This window comes from Cannabis sativa, chromosome 6 (assembly GCF_029168945.1).
Source record: "Cannabis sativa cultivar Pink pepper isolate KNU-18-1 chromosome 6, ASM2916894v1, whole genome shotgun sequence".
Taxonomy (NCBI): Eukaryota; Viridiplantae; Streptophyta; class Magnoliopsida; order Rosales; family Cannabaceae; genus Cannabis; species Cannabis sativa.
This window is the reverse complement of record NC_083606.1, coordinates 5,641,640-5,660,242: the sequence shown is the minus strand read 5'-3', so window position 1 is coordinate 5,660,242 and position 18,603 is coordinate 5,641,640. Positions and strand designations below refer to the sequence as shown.

At 27.8% G+C, this 18,603-nt stretch overlaps 1 protein-coding gene across 1 annotated transcript; it reads right to left on the bottom strand.

The window, feature by feature from the left end:
* Positions 1-6,468: 6,468 nt before the first annotated feature.
* Positions 6,469-7,515, bottom strand: LOC115694893 (EG45-like domain containing protein). The gene is made up of 2 exons (XM_030621997.2): positions 7,371-7,515; positions 6,469-6,752 (listed from the first exon to the last, which is right to left on the bottom strand). Exons 1-2 carry the CDS (start codon positions 7,480-7,482, stop codon positions 6,469-6,471), a joined length of 396 nt encoding a protein of 131 aa, XP_030477857.2. The 5' UTR covers positions 7,483-7,515.
* Between the last annotated feature and the right edge of the window lie 11,088 nt (positions 7,516-18,603).

The window sequence follows — 18,603 nt, the reverse complement described above, 5'->3', positions numbered from 1 at the left end:
TTAAGAACCTGGAAAGTATAAAAACAACATCCTGGAAGCTCCAAAAATAGCACCCATAGCCTAGGTTGACATGTGACCTGGTGCATTGGGTTCTGCTTATCCGATTCTAATTCTGTCTCGAGCGTTCGTCTAGTTTTTTTATAGTAACTGAGAGCTATCAAGTCAGATGTCAAATCACAACTTCATATTTTCACTTTTTAAGAAAAGTGACTCACTCGCAAATTGGGCAGTTTCGAGTCTCCTAATTTCGCGAAATAACAACACCTCTGAGAACTAATGAACAACTTCACCAAAACATAGAAACAAACTAAGTGATGTCAAAATATCACTTAGGCATAAAAAAAAAAAAAAACATCCCCAACACGTTTTTCTACTCACCTAGCGTCCAGTTGACATCATATGTGAACTTGGGTGCTAGATGTCAACTTAGGCTCTGGTCCGAGAACAACCTTCAATAAAACAGTCGTAACTCACTCAATATTGATTCGATTGACGCACTTCAACTTGAGTTTCGAAGCTATTTCAATGATCTATCAAGTCATGTATCATACTTAATCTAATCACAATTATGAAGTTCTTAACTCTAATTTCGTCCTCAAGAGAGTTACAAATTTAAGCTACCACTTACCCAAAGTGGGTCCTGCGAACACGACTCAAGTTCTAGAAATTGAAGACCGACCTCCAAAGTCAATTTTACTGTATCATCGTTGGTCAAAAATAGCCTAAATGTATTTTTCTATATTTTTTGGAATATTTTATTATTATTTAATAGAACCTCCTTCCCTATAAAAGGAGAGCTCATCTAGCTCTTTTTTCACATTCAAAAAAGTGTCCATAAGGTTAGAGCATCTCTCTCTAGAAGTTAGAGCTTTCAGACAATCAATTTTTTTGTAATTCTCATGAAAAATAAAAATTCAAAATAAACTTAACTCCATTACCAACGCGACATGGGGAGTGAATATAAATTCTTGTGTTTGCTCTCTATTTTACTTAGTTATTTCTAGCTTTCATCTCTTCTATACGTACACCGAGTTGATCATTTTTCAGCATCAAAACATATACTAAAAATTATATAAACATTCAACTCATTTATGTCTTTCACATGATTCATGACAACAAAAATAAAAATCTTTTTAATTAGTATATATTCCTCTTAATTTATAATTAAATTACTTGTGATTAATTTATTATATTTAACTTGTACTGATCAAATATTTTTCTTTTTCTCAATTTGATTCTTAATTTATGCAGCTATATCGGGCTTAAGATGTTGAAAGAAAGAATATAGCTAGTCAAAATTGAAAACCTCACAAGAGATGTAAATTTCAAATTACAAGATCGGATACATGCATTCGAAAATCTATATGTACTGATCATGCTTGTACTTTGTATTTAATATTATTACTATTATTATTAGCGTGTCATGTCAATCAAATTTAATGTTTTTTTTTTGACATTTTTCGTATTATTTTTTTTGTTATTTTTTGTATTTTTAAAAGTTATTTTTTGGATACAATGATATTGATAAAAACCAATAAATTACTTAAAAAAATTATTTTTATATCATATAATTTGAGAAACATATTTCCGTCTTAAAACTTATTTGTATACATTTTAGTAATTAATTAGTTATTTTTAAATTTTATTATGGTAGATTATAATTTAAAATATATTTAAGTAATTTTAAAAATTATCTTCGAAACTAATGAGTTGCATTTTTATATAATATAATACAACAAACTACCATTTTTATATATTAATTATTTTATATGCCTTTTTAGCATTTTGAAAGTTAATTAGTTACCATATAATATAATATAGTTCAATTAACAAAATTCTAAAATGAATATTATTAACTAAAATTTAAAAATATTATAAAACGATAACTAATCACTATATTAGTAACTAAATGGTTTCTTATGTGGAAATAGCAACAAAAAAAATTTATGTTTCAAATATTTTAAAATGTTCACATTGAAAAGTAAATCACAATAGTATGTTTTAGGCTCATTCGAATAGCGTAAATACCCAAACAAATAAAATGTTATTATCGAAATTATTTTTGATAATTTGATAAGAAAATAAGGTGTTAAATGTATAAATTTCTATTGTTTGCAAGTACTTCCTTTTCTTTTCGGTGTGTATATTGTATAATGTTATGTGCATTTTTAAATTTTTTTATAAGTTAAAGGAAACCACTTATTAATTTATTAATTTTTTTTTCTAAAAAAAATAATATTAAATTTTTAAAAATTTGAAGAAGAAAACAAATATAAAGTTTAAAAATATTAAAATTGAACATAATTCTTATATTAAAAATAACAATAAATAATTAATAATGTTACACATAATATATTAATATTTATATATTTAAGAAATTTTTACACCATAAATACAAAATGCATTCTTTATTACTGAAATACCCTCACACGGTTATTGTTACTTTTTTACTCATCAAGTTTATTTTATTACACTTTTACCACTTTGCACACACATTTTCATGCATCACACTTGTTGCTTACACGTCAGGGGTCTAGGATTGACTTCTATCAATCAATCCATCATTTTACTCTCTTTTTTTCTTCTTTTCTTTTTATTTTTAATTTTATTTCAGTTTTTAATTTTTAAGTTTTTTCCATAACAATTCTTCTTTTCTTTTTATTTTTAATTTTTAATTGTAAAGCTAGTTTCTTATATATTCTTACGAAGAAACGGACCTTTTGAAATTTTAGTTTTCGGTTTCTTTTTAGTTTTCTCCCATATTTGAAATTTTACACCTTCTGTATGTATTTTTTTAATATGTTTTTTATCTAGTTGTTTCCTGTCCATTTTTATATCATCAATGGGTAACAATGAGATTTATCATGGATGTTGATGTTCAAAGAGTTTTTCCTGTATTTTAGTTTGTATACAGTTGTTTTGTAGTTTTATTATAGTTTTGCTACTTGCATATGTTATTTCACTATAAAATTAATATGCAACTATTTGCACAAAACTTACTATGTATAACTACTATTTCTTAGTCCCCATCAAATTAAATTCTTGCATAATATATAAACTATCATAAAACGATAATACAATTATAAGGCAACTATTTGCACTTGCATACAGTTGTTTTGTAGTTTTATTATAGTTTTGCTACTTGCATATGTTATTTCACTATAAAATTAATATGCAACTATTTGCACAAAACTTACTATGTATAACTACTATTTCTTAGTCCCCATCAAATTAAATTCTTGCATAATATATAAACTATCATAAAACGATAATGCAACTATAAGGTAACCAAAACAAAAAATAAACAGACTTATACATAATTGGTTGTACCTTAATTCGATTTTACTCTTCTTATTTTATTTTTCAAAAAATATATTTATATTGAACACCAGTAATCAATCAAAATGTAACTGTATATAACGTAGATGTATTATTCATGAGGTTTTTTTAAAAATTTTCACATCATACATTGTTTTGAATTTGGTGGGAGCTCCAGATCTGTTTGTTACAGATCTACATTTCATGAATCTGGATTTCGATGTTAGGGGGAGTTGTTTTGATCGAATAAAATAGAAAATAAATGTGTAATTTCAGTTTCTTCACAGTTTTTCTGATTTTTTTTTCGTCATTTTCAGTTTAGATCATTGCAGGTCTTCTTTTCCAGTTGATTTTGCCAGAATTAATAGTTGTATTTTTCTCGTTTTGGTTTCATTTTGGTTGTTTTGCGGTTTTGAAACGAGCGCGTATTTTCATCTTCATGGTTCGCTCTGTACAGCTGAAGGCTTAGTGCATGTGGTATTTTTGTAAATATTTGTATGTGGACTGTATAAATGTTTAATGGGCCGGCCCAAAGTATTTTTGTAATTTTTTTTTTCCTTTTTTGTATTTTTCTGTTTTTTTCCCTATATTTAAAATAATTTAAAATTAGTATAAGTTCAATTAACCTAAAATAAATAATATTAATATTTATAAAACCAACCATACTAACACTGTTAAATTTAAATTAGGTAGTCACATTTTATATATAAAGATATATATTTATATCTATTCTATATAAAATGTGGCTATCTAATGGAATTCTTGGTTTAACGATATTTTTTAGTTTCTACGTTAACTTTAACAGAATATATATATCCTATTACTTAAACATAATATTTTTTTTTATTAATTTTATATTATTATTATGACATATATTTAAAAATAAAAATTATATAAATATTTTATACAAAAAAAATTTAATTTTAATTTAAAATATAAATATTATTGATATTTTAAATCATATTTTTAAATTTAATAGTTTAATTTTAAGTTAAAATAAAAGAAAAATTATATATGTTGATATAAAAAAAATTTAAATTTAAAATATTATAAATATTTTCAACCATATTTTAAACTTTATTATTATTTATTTTATATTTTAAATTAAAATAGTTGTAATAAGGAATTGATTGCTTTCTTTTTTAGTTATGGTAAATCGATTCATACACCATATTTTTCATAAAGTTTGGGAATAAAAAACTTTTATATCAAATTTACGTATCCAACCTATATATAGACACAGTTATGTGAGTTTTGGGTAAGAATATAATAAATTACAATATATGCACCATACGTTATCTAATTAAAAAAATTAAAAATTTAAAAAATACGTACATATATAATCACATTCAAATGACACACCAATGTAGCAATAGCTAAAAAAATTTCTTAAAGATCAAAATCTCAAACGTTCATTTCAAAAATTAAAAAAAAAATACAATACATAATTAAAAATAATAAAGCATGCATGTATTGCACTAATTAACATCACCTAATTGAACTTAATTAAAAAAAAAAATTAATTAGACGTGCATTATATATACGTAACATCAACCTAGTATATATATGTATATAAATAATTAACCTGAAGTGACCGCTAAAAGTAAAAATAAATATAATAAATAAAATGAGGATAGCCAAATTATTGTTAGAGATTTTATGACAATGGAAGATAAATCAAGATATGTACAACTCAATTATAAAATAATACAAGGATCAACAAAGAGATTAAATTAATGTTACAATACATAATATACAATATATATATATACATTATATATATTATATATAAGAAAGGTAGAAGAAGATAAGAACAACACATGTAATATAATATATATATATAGCAAGAGAATATATATATATACTAACTCACAACTTTTTGAGTGTAGATTAGTGGGGATCACCATGACTTGAACAAGTATTACACATTTGTCCAAAAGCTTCTTTCTCCCTATATATCTCTAAGCATTAAGGGAACTCTCTGGGAAATAGCTTTGGGAATTATCAAGCCTTAGCGTTTTCTAGCAAAGTGCTTTCTTGAGAGAAAACTTCTCATCTCAATAAGCACATTAGATTCCTTTATATATAGTGTTTATGTGATCACTCTTAGGATTCAAAATACCATCTCATTTCTCTCATATAATGAGCATTAATATAATTGTAACAACTATATTTCATAATATTTGAATCCTATCATCAATTTTGTGTAACATCTCTTTTATTACATAAAAATATGATCAACCAAAAGAAGTTACAAAAGCAATTAAATTTATAACTCATCTCCATGTTATAAAGTGTAGGTTACAATTATAGGTTAAATAAATCATATTTTACACAATTTATTTACCAAACACTTAATATATATTATTCACATAATAACATATATTATTATCACATTTTAATCTACATATTATTATATTAAATAATATAACAATTATAAATATACTAAATAATTTTTGTTTTTAAATTTTTTTGAATATACTCCATCCCTACCCCATAACGACATACAATGGATACAAGAAAAAGCATTTACAATATTGATATAATTATAATATTAAAATCAATAACCATTAGAATTATAATATATATAGGAATAATAAATATTTGATTTTTCTTTATATGTTTTGCTTGGATTTTATATATTTCGTTACATTTAACTCGTGACTACATGCTCTTAATTTTTGTATGATGGTACGTAAAAAAGTGATATTAATATATTTGTTAAATATTTTTCATTTTGTAATAAGTTTAATTACATCCAGTTTGATACGTACATACCTTGGTTTTAATACCAATAAAAAAAAAAGATAATTAATAAAATTAATGTCAATCAAAAAAATTAATTAAAGGAAAAATAAATCAAGGGGCTCTTTATTAATTTGTTTCAGAAACTTCATACATAGCTCTTCGTGGCATGGATATACATTAATTTTTATTTTATTAATATATTAAAAATAAATATAGCTCTAATTACAAGCCATATGTATATACCCTTGTCATAAGATCTCAACATCAAACCCTGCAAATTCATAGATAAAATAACATCAAAACACACATTAGAATTCTACACAAATAATAGCTAGGGATGCACTATTTATAAATAAATAATTAAAATGTGACAAAATCTTTAATTTATTAGTTATATAGTACTTACTCAATGAATTTGATGTTTATTTTTCCGGCGTTAGGATCAGCGATCATAGCGAAAGCTTCTTGAGAGAGATCAATGGTTCCTTGGCAACCAGCGGGACAAAAATCGACGATTTTGACAACGACAGAGCCTCCTCTGCATGGGTTGTGGTTGGCTTGGCCGTTGGTGCCACCGATGCATTTAACCTTGTACTTTCTTCCACATGCGCCCTTGTCGTCCCATATGGCTTTGCTTGCTGCTGCGATCATAACTCCTTCCTCTTTGTTTCCGTCGCAAGCTGATGCTGTAATTCATACCCAATATTTTTATTAGTATGTTTTGTCAATCAATGGCATTATATTGAATATTATTTTTGTAATTAATGTAGTTTTAATAATACTATACATCACTATAATTAATGATTTATGTCAAAATCGAATTTTTTTTGAGAGATTTGTGTGGTAACAAAAGTTCATCAATAAAAAAATTCCATGTATACATCATAGGGATTTAATTTTTTAATTTCAAAGAAAAAAGTATTACAACAAATTTTGTCATCATAATATACTTTAGGCACTATATATATTTTTCACACTACATAAAAAATTAAGTTTTTTTTTTCTTTTGCTGAGTAGGTAACTAAGTTTATTTGTTCACTTTGAAAATTATAGGTAAGCTCCATATAGAAAACTTCATTGCTAGCTACATATTATTACTGATGTAATTTAATATCGAGTCTCACACATTTTAATTTAATAATTAACATAAGAAACATAACGTGCTACATCGATATGATATTAGGCATCTTAATACTGAAAATAAAAAACACAAATAGCAAAGTAATACCCCTACCTATAAAAACACTCATCTAATTAAATATATTTGTATATATATATATATATATGTGTGCATGTATACTTACGAGTATAAGGAGGTGTGTAGAAAGTTGCAGTTCCTTTTTCTGCAAATGAGACTAATGATTGGCATATCATGATCATGCCTACAAATACTATTATTACTCTCATTGTTGCCATTTTGATGATCAATTTGATACCCAAAATATTAATATATAGTACTAAATTTAAACAGTTATTATGTTATTTTCCCTTTAACTGTTTTTTCTTGTGTGGTACTTAAAACTCAAAACTTTCCTTCTAATTTATAGATCAAGACTAAGCCAATCATTATTGAGTTTGATTTGGCCAAAAATCCTTGCTTACACATTGTTAATTATTAATTAATTTATTTTGGAGTTACACTTACGTAGACAAATATTTAATTAAGATATAGTAAATTAAATAGTGTACAGGACAACTTTGATATTTTAATTTGGACCAAGATCTTCTGTCCTACACTACCCCCTCATGATAATCATCGATCCATCTCCATTTTATTTTTATTTTTGTATTTACTCTGTTAGTCATTTTCACTCTTATCATTTTTCATGCATGCATGTAAAAATACTATATTTTGTTTTATTGACTCATTCTAGGAACCCTAAAAGTTATTAGTAAACAACTTATGAAAAATAACCCATAATTTATTTATAAATAAAAAATTTGGGAGGGGCCGAAGCCGTCTTCACAATACACTAACCTCTCCATTGTAACGGTTTGAGTCGCAACAAAAAATCATTTGTTATTGAAAATTAATATTTAGATACAATATTTATTACTAATTTTAATTTAGTTACAACAAATTAATATTATTTATTAAAAACTTATTGTTTAAATATGATAATTTATAATTTTTTTAACTAATAATTTTACTACATAGTAAACCAAAGTAACAATATTATAGTTTACTTATAAAAAGAAGTCCTGATTTGAAAATTCTATAGTAAGGACACTAATTTTGTAGTATATATATATTGAGATGCACATCTCTATTTTTTAGCACTTAGAGAAATTATACTTTAATTTTTTATATATATAATTTTTATGTTCATTGTAGTTATAGTATATATATAAAATTTAAAATAATTTATCATGCCAATAATATGGTTGAAACATTGCAGGCTTGCTTTTTTACATGTGTGCAATTAATTATTTAACACTATTTACAGTATATAAAATATTACTGAAAATTTAATTAAACGGGTTGAATGTGTACTATAATTAATATAGATCTTCATTTTAAAAAATATATATTTATAGTACATTATATTTTGGAATTGACATAATTTAAAGTATTTGAGTCTCCATTAGTTTTTAGGACAAAGTTTATTACAATGAAGCTTACAAAAATTTTTCAAAATTTGTGAATAGGTTAAAATGTCGAATATAGATGTTATGCTTCTTTCACTTGAGTAAGAAAATGGTTTAAATTTTATTTTTGGCACAATAAAATATTTATAAGAAAATATTGAAAAAGTATACAAGTTTCACTATATATATATATAATAAATACAATGAATTATATTATACAAACTATATTATATTTAGGGATACATTTATACTAGACATAGACTATATAATACAGTATTAATTATATATTTATATAAATTTGCTACAGTTGTAAATTTAATCATTTTTTATCTGTTAAATGTTAAGGTTTCTAATTAATATTATATCTTTCACAAATTTATTTAGATTTTTTTAAAATGAAAAAAAAAAAATTGAAACGTCAAAGATTCAAATATAATATTTAAGAATTTTAATAACTATAACGTACACGATCATGACAAAAAATTAGACTAAAAAAATATCAAAATAAGATCTACCAAGATACTAAAGAGTGTATATATTACATATTTTTAGTAAAATTTTTGCGATTTTGCTGAGAAAAGTTTTTAGGTCTGCATGTACATGAAATGCATTTATAAAAAATGTAAATATGGACTTTATTGTTAATATAATAACTGTGTATATATGTAAACCATTGAAAAATACAATCCTAAATATTTTAATGTCAATTGGCCAATTATATTACAAGGAAACGTTATTAATTATAAAATACATACACACATGATGACAATGACTCAAATAGTGATGATTTTAATTTACTCATTAATTTAATTAGGTTTTGGACAATATTAGCTAGCAAATTATTGTATGTAAATCTTGCTAATCTTTCTCTCTCACTCTTCATATATTATTTTTTGTCATATACACCGTACGTATATGTATATATATGTCGTTATTATACTTTTGATTTTCATGTGAATATATTTACATATACATTTCAATAACTTAAGCTGTAAATTATCACTAAAATCTAAATATTAAGTATATTTTTTTGTCAATATTAATGTAATTGAAAATGCTACAAAAGCTAATCAACCAACATAACATGCCATTATGATATCACTACAAACCAAAAACGAGAGAGACCAGAAGAGCGGGCAAACAATTGAGATATATATATAAATAAATATATATATATATATATATATATAAATGGTCAATTTGCTATAGCTATGTTGTGAGGAAATCCAATGTGGTTGGTAACTAATAAATTTTAATTTTTAATTAATTATAATAATATAAAAATTAGAATTATTTAACATAACATACTGAACATGATGATAAAAATAATAAGATATATATAATAATTAGTGACAATTTATATCTAAATATTATGTTTTAGTCATAATTTGTTAGTTTTTGTTGTAACTAAAAGTCACATTTAGTTATAAAAAATTTATATTGTGACTAAAAAATTACACTAAAGTTTTCTTTTTTAATGCATGATCAAGAGACTAGAGCCACTGGTATCTAGTGATGCTCAAATGATCAGTGGTATCAGTATCCACTACAAGAAATAAGATTTTTGTCAGCGTATTTGGTAAAATAATATTTATTTTTGCCAGCGGCAGGACATTTTTGTGCTAGTAAAAGCGGTTGGCAAATTAATCCGTGTTGGCGTTGAAACTTTTACCAATGCAAAATGAAAAGTGTTAACAAAAATCTAACTTTTGCCAGTGTAAATACTAATATAGAAATAATTAAATGATGCCTTGAGACAATGTTCAAATCATATTACATATATTTATTACTAAAAAATATTATATTTAGTGATAATATTTTAGTCAACATAAATTTTTGACTAAATGTGACTTTTAGTCGCAATAAAAAGTTACTTGTGACTAAAACATTGAATTCAAATACAAGTTATCATTACAAAAAACTGCTACTTTTAGTGACAACGTTTTAGTCACAATACAATATTTTTATGACTAAATGTGACTTTTATTCACAACCAAATGTTACCTGTGACTAAAACATATAATTTTTAGATACAAGTTGTCAGTAATTTAGTTTTAGTTACACAACAAGTATTGTGACTAAAGATACATTTAGTCATAACAAATTGTAATTTTTGTGACTAATACTTTTTGTCACGGACCTTTTATAACATAAGAATAATAATTTATAATTAGTCACAATTTTTTCACTTTGTCACAAGTTTTGTTGTAACTAAAAGTAAGATTTTTTGTAGTAATATCACTAATTTAATTTTAGTCACAATAAATATTGTGACTAAAATTATATTTAACCATAACAAATTTTTGTGACTAATACTTTTAGTCACGAATTTTTTAATCATAACATAAAAATTATTATTTAATTATAATTTTTTTACTTTTATATATAAATTTTATTGTGACTATAAGTGAAATTTTTTTAGTAATTGTAGAGGTGGTTAATTTACAACTACATCGAGTGTTAGCTCATATATTTATACATGCGTTTGATTAAATATTGTTTTATATGCTTTTTTTCGGTTGAGTCTTAATGTTTGCCTACAATTGTCTCACTCTTCATGAATCATTATTCTTTGTCTTGTACACCATTCGTATATATATAACTGTTAAATTTATTGTCAAACATAGTAAATAAATATATATAGTTTTGATTTTCATATAAATTAATATCAAACTATGTATACATTTCAACTTATATAATATTTAGTTTTTTGTCAATATTAATGTAATTGAAAATGCTAAAAATCTAATAATCAACCAACTTAATGTACGTGCCATTATTAGATCACTAGCTACAAACCAAAATCAACTAAGTGAGAGATCACAAGAGAGGGCAAATAATTGATATAATAAATTAAGGAGAATTGTTAAGAACATCTCTTAGTATATTATTGGTGTAATTTTCAGAATTGTACACAATAAACTCTTATAGTTTTTATCTGTTTTATTTGTTGACAACTTATGTAAAAAGTATCAACGGCAAAACTCTCTATGTAGTTATATTTAAGGAGAAAATTGATGAGTGATTAAAGTTTTGAGTTTGTAAGTAGTGCAAATTTAATGATTGTTTCTAGTGGCATAAGTACTCAATGTTAATAAAATTATAATTTTTACCTATAGTTTTTTGTCTATACAAACCTAGCTCTGTTTTAATATTTATTAGAAGAAGAATCAGAAGTAATTCATACCATGAATTTTTGTTCAGACTCAATGATTTAAAATTTAAATATTATATGTGTCATGTTTAAGACACTAAAAAAATACCCTTATATTTATTACAATTAACAACTTAAACAAAAAGTTTGATGACAAAAATACACAAGTAATTAATCGATTTTTTTGTAATGAACTAGCTACCTATTTAAATGTCTTGGTTTTAAAAGCTAGTATTGCATACTCTTTCTTCTCTCCACTCTCAAGATAAGAAAATTAAGTATAGTTCTTAGATTATGCTAGTATATGATTGTTCTATTTCTAATGTGCAGTTAAGAAAAAGCCACTAGTATTGAAGGTATTCAAAAATTAGGGCTCACTGGTACACCATATTTTATTGTATAATATAGTATTATGGTAGATTATATTGGTATTATTTAATACAATATTATATTCTATATTGTCTTGTATTTATAAATTGTGTAAAATTATAATGTCTCAGTATCTCAGTATTAATAGGTTGTGTAAAATTATACTATCTCAGTATCTCAGTATTATTGATTTAAATTTAATTATTTTATTGACTATTATTTTTTAGTTTTGCTACTATTTTATTTCAAAACATGTTCATTATTAACTCTAATTATAATTTAAACTATTTTTATTTTCCTTTTACTTTAAATTTTTATATATTACAGATATTTATTTTTCTCATTTATTCTTTCCTCTTCTGTAACTTTTATTAATTAGATACTTTTGACTTTCCTTTTAATTTTAAAATTTTCATTAATGTTTTGAAATCACAAATTTGACGTTTATTAATATTTATTGACTTTTTCATTTATTGGGTGTTTTATTCATTAATTTTTTAATAATATACATTATCATATTAATTTATTGTCTTTCATTTCATTTTATATTAATTTATAATAAATTTTATTATTTAGTTTAGATAATTAATTTTTAATTGTTAATAATTATTATATAATGTGCTTGTATTATAAATAATAACCCACTATTTCGCTCTTACAATTTTTTGATGTTTTTTATGTTTTTTTATAGTTTTTGTACCTTTTATGGTTTTAGTGGCATTTTATGGCTTGTTCCTACTTGATTAGGATAGGTTTGTGGTATGATGGACAAGAAATTTGATCCATTTTGTGCTCTTGTTTTTTACTTCAACAACCTTTTCACTTCAACAGATAAGTATTTTAAGTCTTTTTAAGTTCTTAATTTTAATATGGATTGGTTTACCATCATTTCTTTCGCATACTCTTTTTCATTATATTATTTGGTAATGAAGTTTTATTTTTGTTATTTTGTAGGTTGTTTTGTGGAGGGCCTATATTTACAGAGAATTTGTCGATAAGTTTTAATTTTAAATAATATAATCTGTTTGTTATTGATTTTTAGCAATTTTAATAAGGGTGTTAGTTTGTTGTTACTAGCCAAAGGGTAATACCTTTGGCTAGTTATTCTTGTAATTTTGTTGGTTTTTTAGTTTTTTAGTAATTTTGAGCTAGTGATTTGAGTTGTGTTAAATTTTAAGTTTGTATTTTAGATTTTATTTTGAAGATTGTCATTCAAATATAACTGTGTTTTTGGTTTGGTGTTGTGATGTTTTTGCAGTCTCGCTAACTCTGGCGACAACTATTAATAAAGGGAAGGTATTTTTCAAGGTGATGGGGTATTGTTCAAATACGTTATAGTTTTATTGTCTATATTTTCGGGGACAGTTTTGTCCTATGTGGCTTGCGTTTTGTTTTCCGCAGCTCATGGTGTGACAGTCAGTAGTCCCGTGATCCGTAAGGGGAAATACCGGGTAAGCTGTGCAATCCCACATCGCCTGGGGAAGGTCAAGTGGGATAATTCTGAGACTGTGTAGGTATGGGACTACACAGTTGAAGAGGGCTTAAATGGATTGATTGGTACTACCTATGTCAACAAGGTGCATCTTGTTTTTCGGTAGCCCATCTCGAAAGAACTCCACAGTTAAGCGTGCTTGGCCTGGAGCAATTTCAAGGATGGGTGACCTCCTGGGAAGTTTTCCCAGGAAGCGTGTGAGTGAGGACAAAGCATGCTGGAAACACTTGTGTTGGTCTGTAGGGTCAGTCATCAATCCATGAAGCAGCCAGAGTGGCGTACTCGTGTATAAGGGCCATTAGTCCGTGGGTGTTGGTCTGCACGATCGGCTCTGATACCAACTGTAACGTCCCCGCTTCAAGCCTCCATTGGGCCCTTACACCCACGGACTAATGGCTCTTATACACGAGTACGCCACTCTGGCTGCTTCATGGATTGATGACTGACCCTACAGACCAACACAAGTGTTTCCAGCATGCTTTGTCCTCACTCACACGCTTCCTGGGAAAACTTCCCAGGAGGTCACCCATCCTTGAAATTGCTCCAGGCCAAGCACGCTTAACTGTGGAGTTCTTTCGAGATGGGCTACCGAAAAACAAGATGCACCTTGTTGACATAGGTAGTACCAATCAATCCATTTAAGCCCTCTTCAACTGTGTAGTCCCATACCTACACAGTCTCAGAATTATCCCACTTGACCTTCCCCAGGCGATGTGGGATTGCACAGCTTACCCGGTATTTCCCCTTACGGATCACGGGACTACTGACTGTCACAATCACCCCCCCTTACGGGGTCCGACGTCCTCGTCGACCACACTTCCAGCTGGGTCAAGGCTCTGATACCAACTGTAACGTCCCCGCTTCAAGCCTCCATTGGGCCCTTACACCCACGGACTAATGGCTCTTATACACGAGTACGCCACTCTGGCTGCTTCATGGATTGATGACTGACCCTACAGACCAACACAAGTGTTTCCAGCATGCTTTGTCCTCACTCACACGCTTCCTGGGAAAACTTCCCAGGAGGTCACCCATCCTTGAAATTGCTCCAGGCCAAGCACGCTTAACTGTGGAGTTCTTTCGAGATGGGCTACCGAAAAACAAGATGCACCTTGTTGACATAGGTAGTACCAATCAATCCATTTAAGCCCTCTTCAACTGTGTAGTCCCATACCTACACAGTCTCAGAATTATCCCACTTGACCTTCCCCAGGCGATGTGGGATTGCACAGCTTACCCGGTATTTCCCCTTACGGATCACGGGACTACTGACTGTCACAATAACGCCACTGGAATCACCTCAATCGGAGTTATAAAACTGCAGATATGATCATTTTAGTAAAACAGTTTCTAAACCTGCGAATTTCTCTAAACTTAAGATTTTTCTAACATTAATCAAATAATAATATTATTTAATACCACTTATTCACTTAATTAAATCTAATAGATATATTATAAAAAAAAAAAATCCTAATGGACTTGCATATCAGTTAAACGATTACCTACTTATGAAAATATCATAATATTTTACTTTCGTAGTTAATACAACTTTAACTTTCTTTAGAAAATTGGTACAACTACTCTAAGCAATAATATCAACTCACTAAAACACCAATAAATGAGATAATTATCCTCGCACAATTAATATCCAAAAAGAAAAAAAAATTAAATACTATTTTAAACTGGATATTACATTCTACCCTTCTTAAAAGAAATTTCGTCCTCGAAATTTAACTTACCAACACTCGGGGTGTTGAGTCTTCATGTCTTTCACCACTTACCGCATTACCTCCTTATCTACTATATGGAGCCAACAAATATGCATTTAACCTAAATCTTGTCGATCAATCCATAACACATATAATACAAATAACTTATTAATTAAGCATTATTATTTCTCTATACATTACTTAAATATCAAAACGTACTCTATCATAATAAATTACATATACATGCTATAAATACATAAGTTTTGCAATAGCATGCTCGTAATATTATAAAAAAAATTATTCTCTTATGACCATCCTTACATGACATTAAGAGTGAAACTATTTATTCTTCCATGAGCATCCTTACATGCCATTAAGAGTAAAACTATTTATTCTCTAAATGAACATCCTTACATGTCACTTGAGAACACATTATACAATACAAAATAATAAACACAAGGAGTAGGGTAGAAGACCTTATGCAAACTTCTCTTTAATCATTCCCACTCTCTAGTTAAATGTTATTACGTATAAAAATCTTACTTCTCTACTTGATTTTCTACTGTAAGGCTACAGTGTCATTCTTTCAATTTCATAGATGTTACTCACTCATCGATAGACACTTGTTCCATGACACTTGGAAATAAACATGTAAGCTCTTAAAAAAAGTCTTCTATATATAAATATCTTTAATAATCCATTTCGACCACTTTTTTGTCTAACATTCACTTCTTGATATCCTTTATCCATGTATTCATTGCACTTGTCACGCCTTCCCATTTTCATAGGTAACTGCTGTTGGTTTCTTTTGTAGTCACTTTCTTGTATCACTCTATTGTATTTTCTTCGCTAATCTCTCCTATGGTGCTTGGTCCTCCATTACTCCTTTCAATCAAGTTGACTTGATTATGAGATTAGCTAGTTTTACACAATAACTTTTGTCTACTTTTGTGATACTTTACGATTGTGGTCAAATTTGTAATCTTGATAAATTTGTAGTTATGCTCAATGATCACTTCTTTTGTAATACTAACTATCTGAGGTATCACATAATTTCATACTTATCATACCATTGATTATTCCAGCCATATTCATGCCCTGTATCTTGCAGTCCTCTTTAATTCGCCTAAACATATCTTAACTTCTTAATTGTACCTCTAAAACTTCCAAATCTCTGAAACATACATTCTTATACTGATTATTTACTTAAGCCTATACCATATACATATTAAAACAAAAAAATAAATAAAAAAAAAACACTAATAACCCCTTTAAAATAAGTTCAACCCTACCATGGGTTATCATAACCCAACTATCTACTTTCCGTTGACTTTTAATAATAAGTCAACCATACCAATCTCATAATGTATTGATCAACCAATTTATTAGGGTAAGGATACTATATATATAATTTGCAAACTATGCCGAACAGACCTTACTCTGTCCATCACCATTATACCTCCTATACCCCTACTTGTATTTGATTTATTACTGGAGACTCACTATTTATAATTCCTTAGTCAGGGATTTTTGATTCTTACTTCCCATACTACCTTTAAGCACAAGTCAATACTTCGTTCAAGCGTCTGATTTTACATCCAAACGCCACCAAATTATCAATACCTATCTTCTTCTTTTCTTCAAATTTTTGCACTTTCAATTGGACAAAACTTAGTAGTGTGCAATAAGTTAGTTATTGTCAGCTTGAGAGAGTCCTTCCAAAGATCTCTATTACTGGCTTTTTAGATTGAAAAAAAAATATCCAATTTTTTTTTTTTGCTCTTAAAAATTTTAGCTTTTGACAAATCCATAGTCATTCTCTTCTCAGGCACTATAGGGCCTAGAAACACCATCTCTTTTCAGCAGGGCTGGACTTTGTGAGTTTTTCTCTTAGTTTCTCATTAGATGACACTCTAACATACTTATACTATTGTCCATAATATAAGTCGTAATTGGACTGTAGTATCATTTGCTTACGTTGTGCCTTGAATTCCTTTATGTTGCATGAGTATTTTCTAATCACAACACTTATCAGAAACTTGTATAGTCCTTGCCATGCCATGAAATTCTTCAATATATGTTACTTTGGTCCTAATTGTGTCTCACTTTTCTCATGTCTCTAAGTGAGGCTTTCCTAACATTTTTCTCATTGAGTTATACTCCACACCATTGTTGTTGTAGCAGTGAGTGTTTGGAATCTAGGGATGTCACCCTTGAATGCTAATTCTTCCTCTTTCTCAAGTTTTGAATTTGTGATCCACTCTCTGTAGTTGTTTGTTGTACACCCGCCACAAAGCTGCATCCACAATCTCTTAGTTGTGTAGTTGTGATCCATTCCGAGTAGTCACCCTCTTAGTTGTCTCTCATTCATGTTGTACCCAAATTGTTAGCCGTGCCTGGACCTTCATTGTCTTTCTCCTTTGAAAATGTCTCTGTCGAAACCATGCACATTTTTCTCTATTGTCTCCTCCACCAAGTAGATGACCTTGAGTTTAAAGTTTACAACTTTCCTTCGGTAATCTAATATTTATTGATGCTCTGCTTATCTCTTAGTGTTTAAGATACCTTCATAAGCTATTACCTCTAGTAATTTTATCATGTCTCTTTCTAACTTCTTATTTTGGATTCTATTCAACACACTACACTCCTTTCTATATGATGGCATCATCCTCTCCTGACTCATTTCTATAACAGACTTATCTCTAATGTCTTTGCATACAATACTCATACTTCTTACCATCTAACTTAGGAGTGTGTAACTTATAGAATATCCAACAAGATAGTACTTGCTCCTTAAAGATCTATTATTTCATCCTTCTTAATAAGTAGATTTCGTAAACTATACTGTCCCAGTCTAGTATAACGTCTAATATTCTAAGTCATCCCTACTTCCTATATGTTGGGCTTCCATTCATAGGTAGGTGCAGAGACTGCTTCTTCAACCATTCATAGATAGGTGAAAATATATGCGTCAGTACTTAGTTGGCTATTGGTACATTTCATTATGTGCTTCAAGTTCCACTACTAGTGTTGGTGATCTTTTGCTGAGCCTGTGAAAAACTCTTCAACAAATTGTCTTAGTCATGCTCGTAGTCCTTCCAATACCTCTATTAGATTGTTAGCCTTAACTATTATTGGGTTCTCTGGAACATCAACCATCTGTGGGTCAGCGGAACACACATCCTTAGCCCCCACCTCTATTGGTCGTTCCTTTCACATTGATT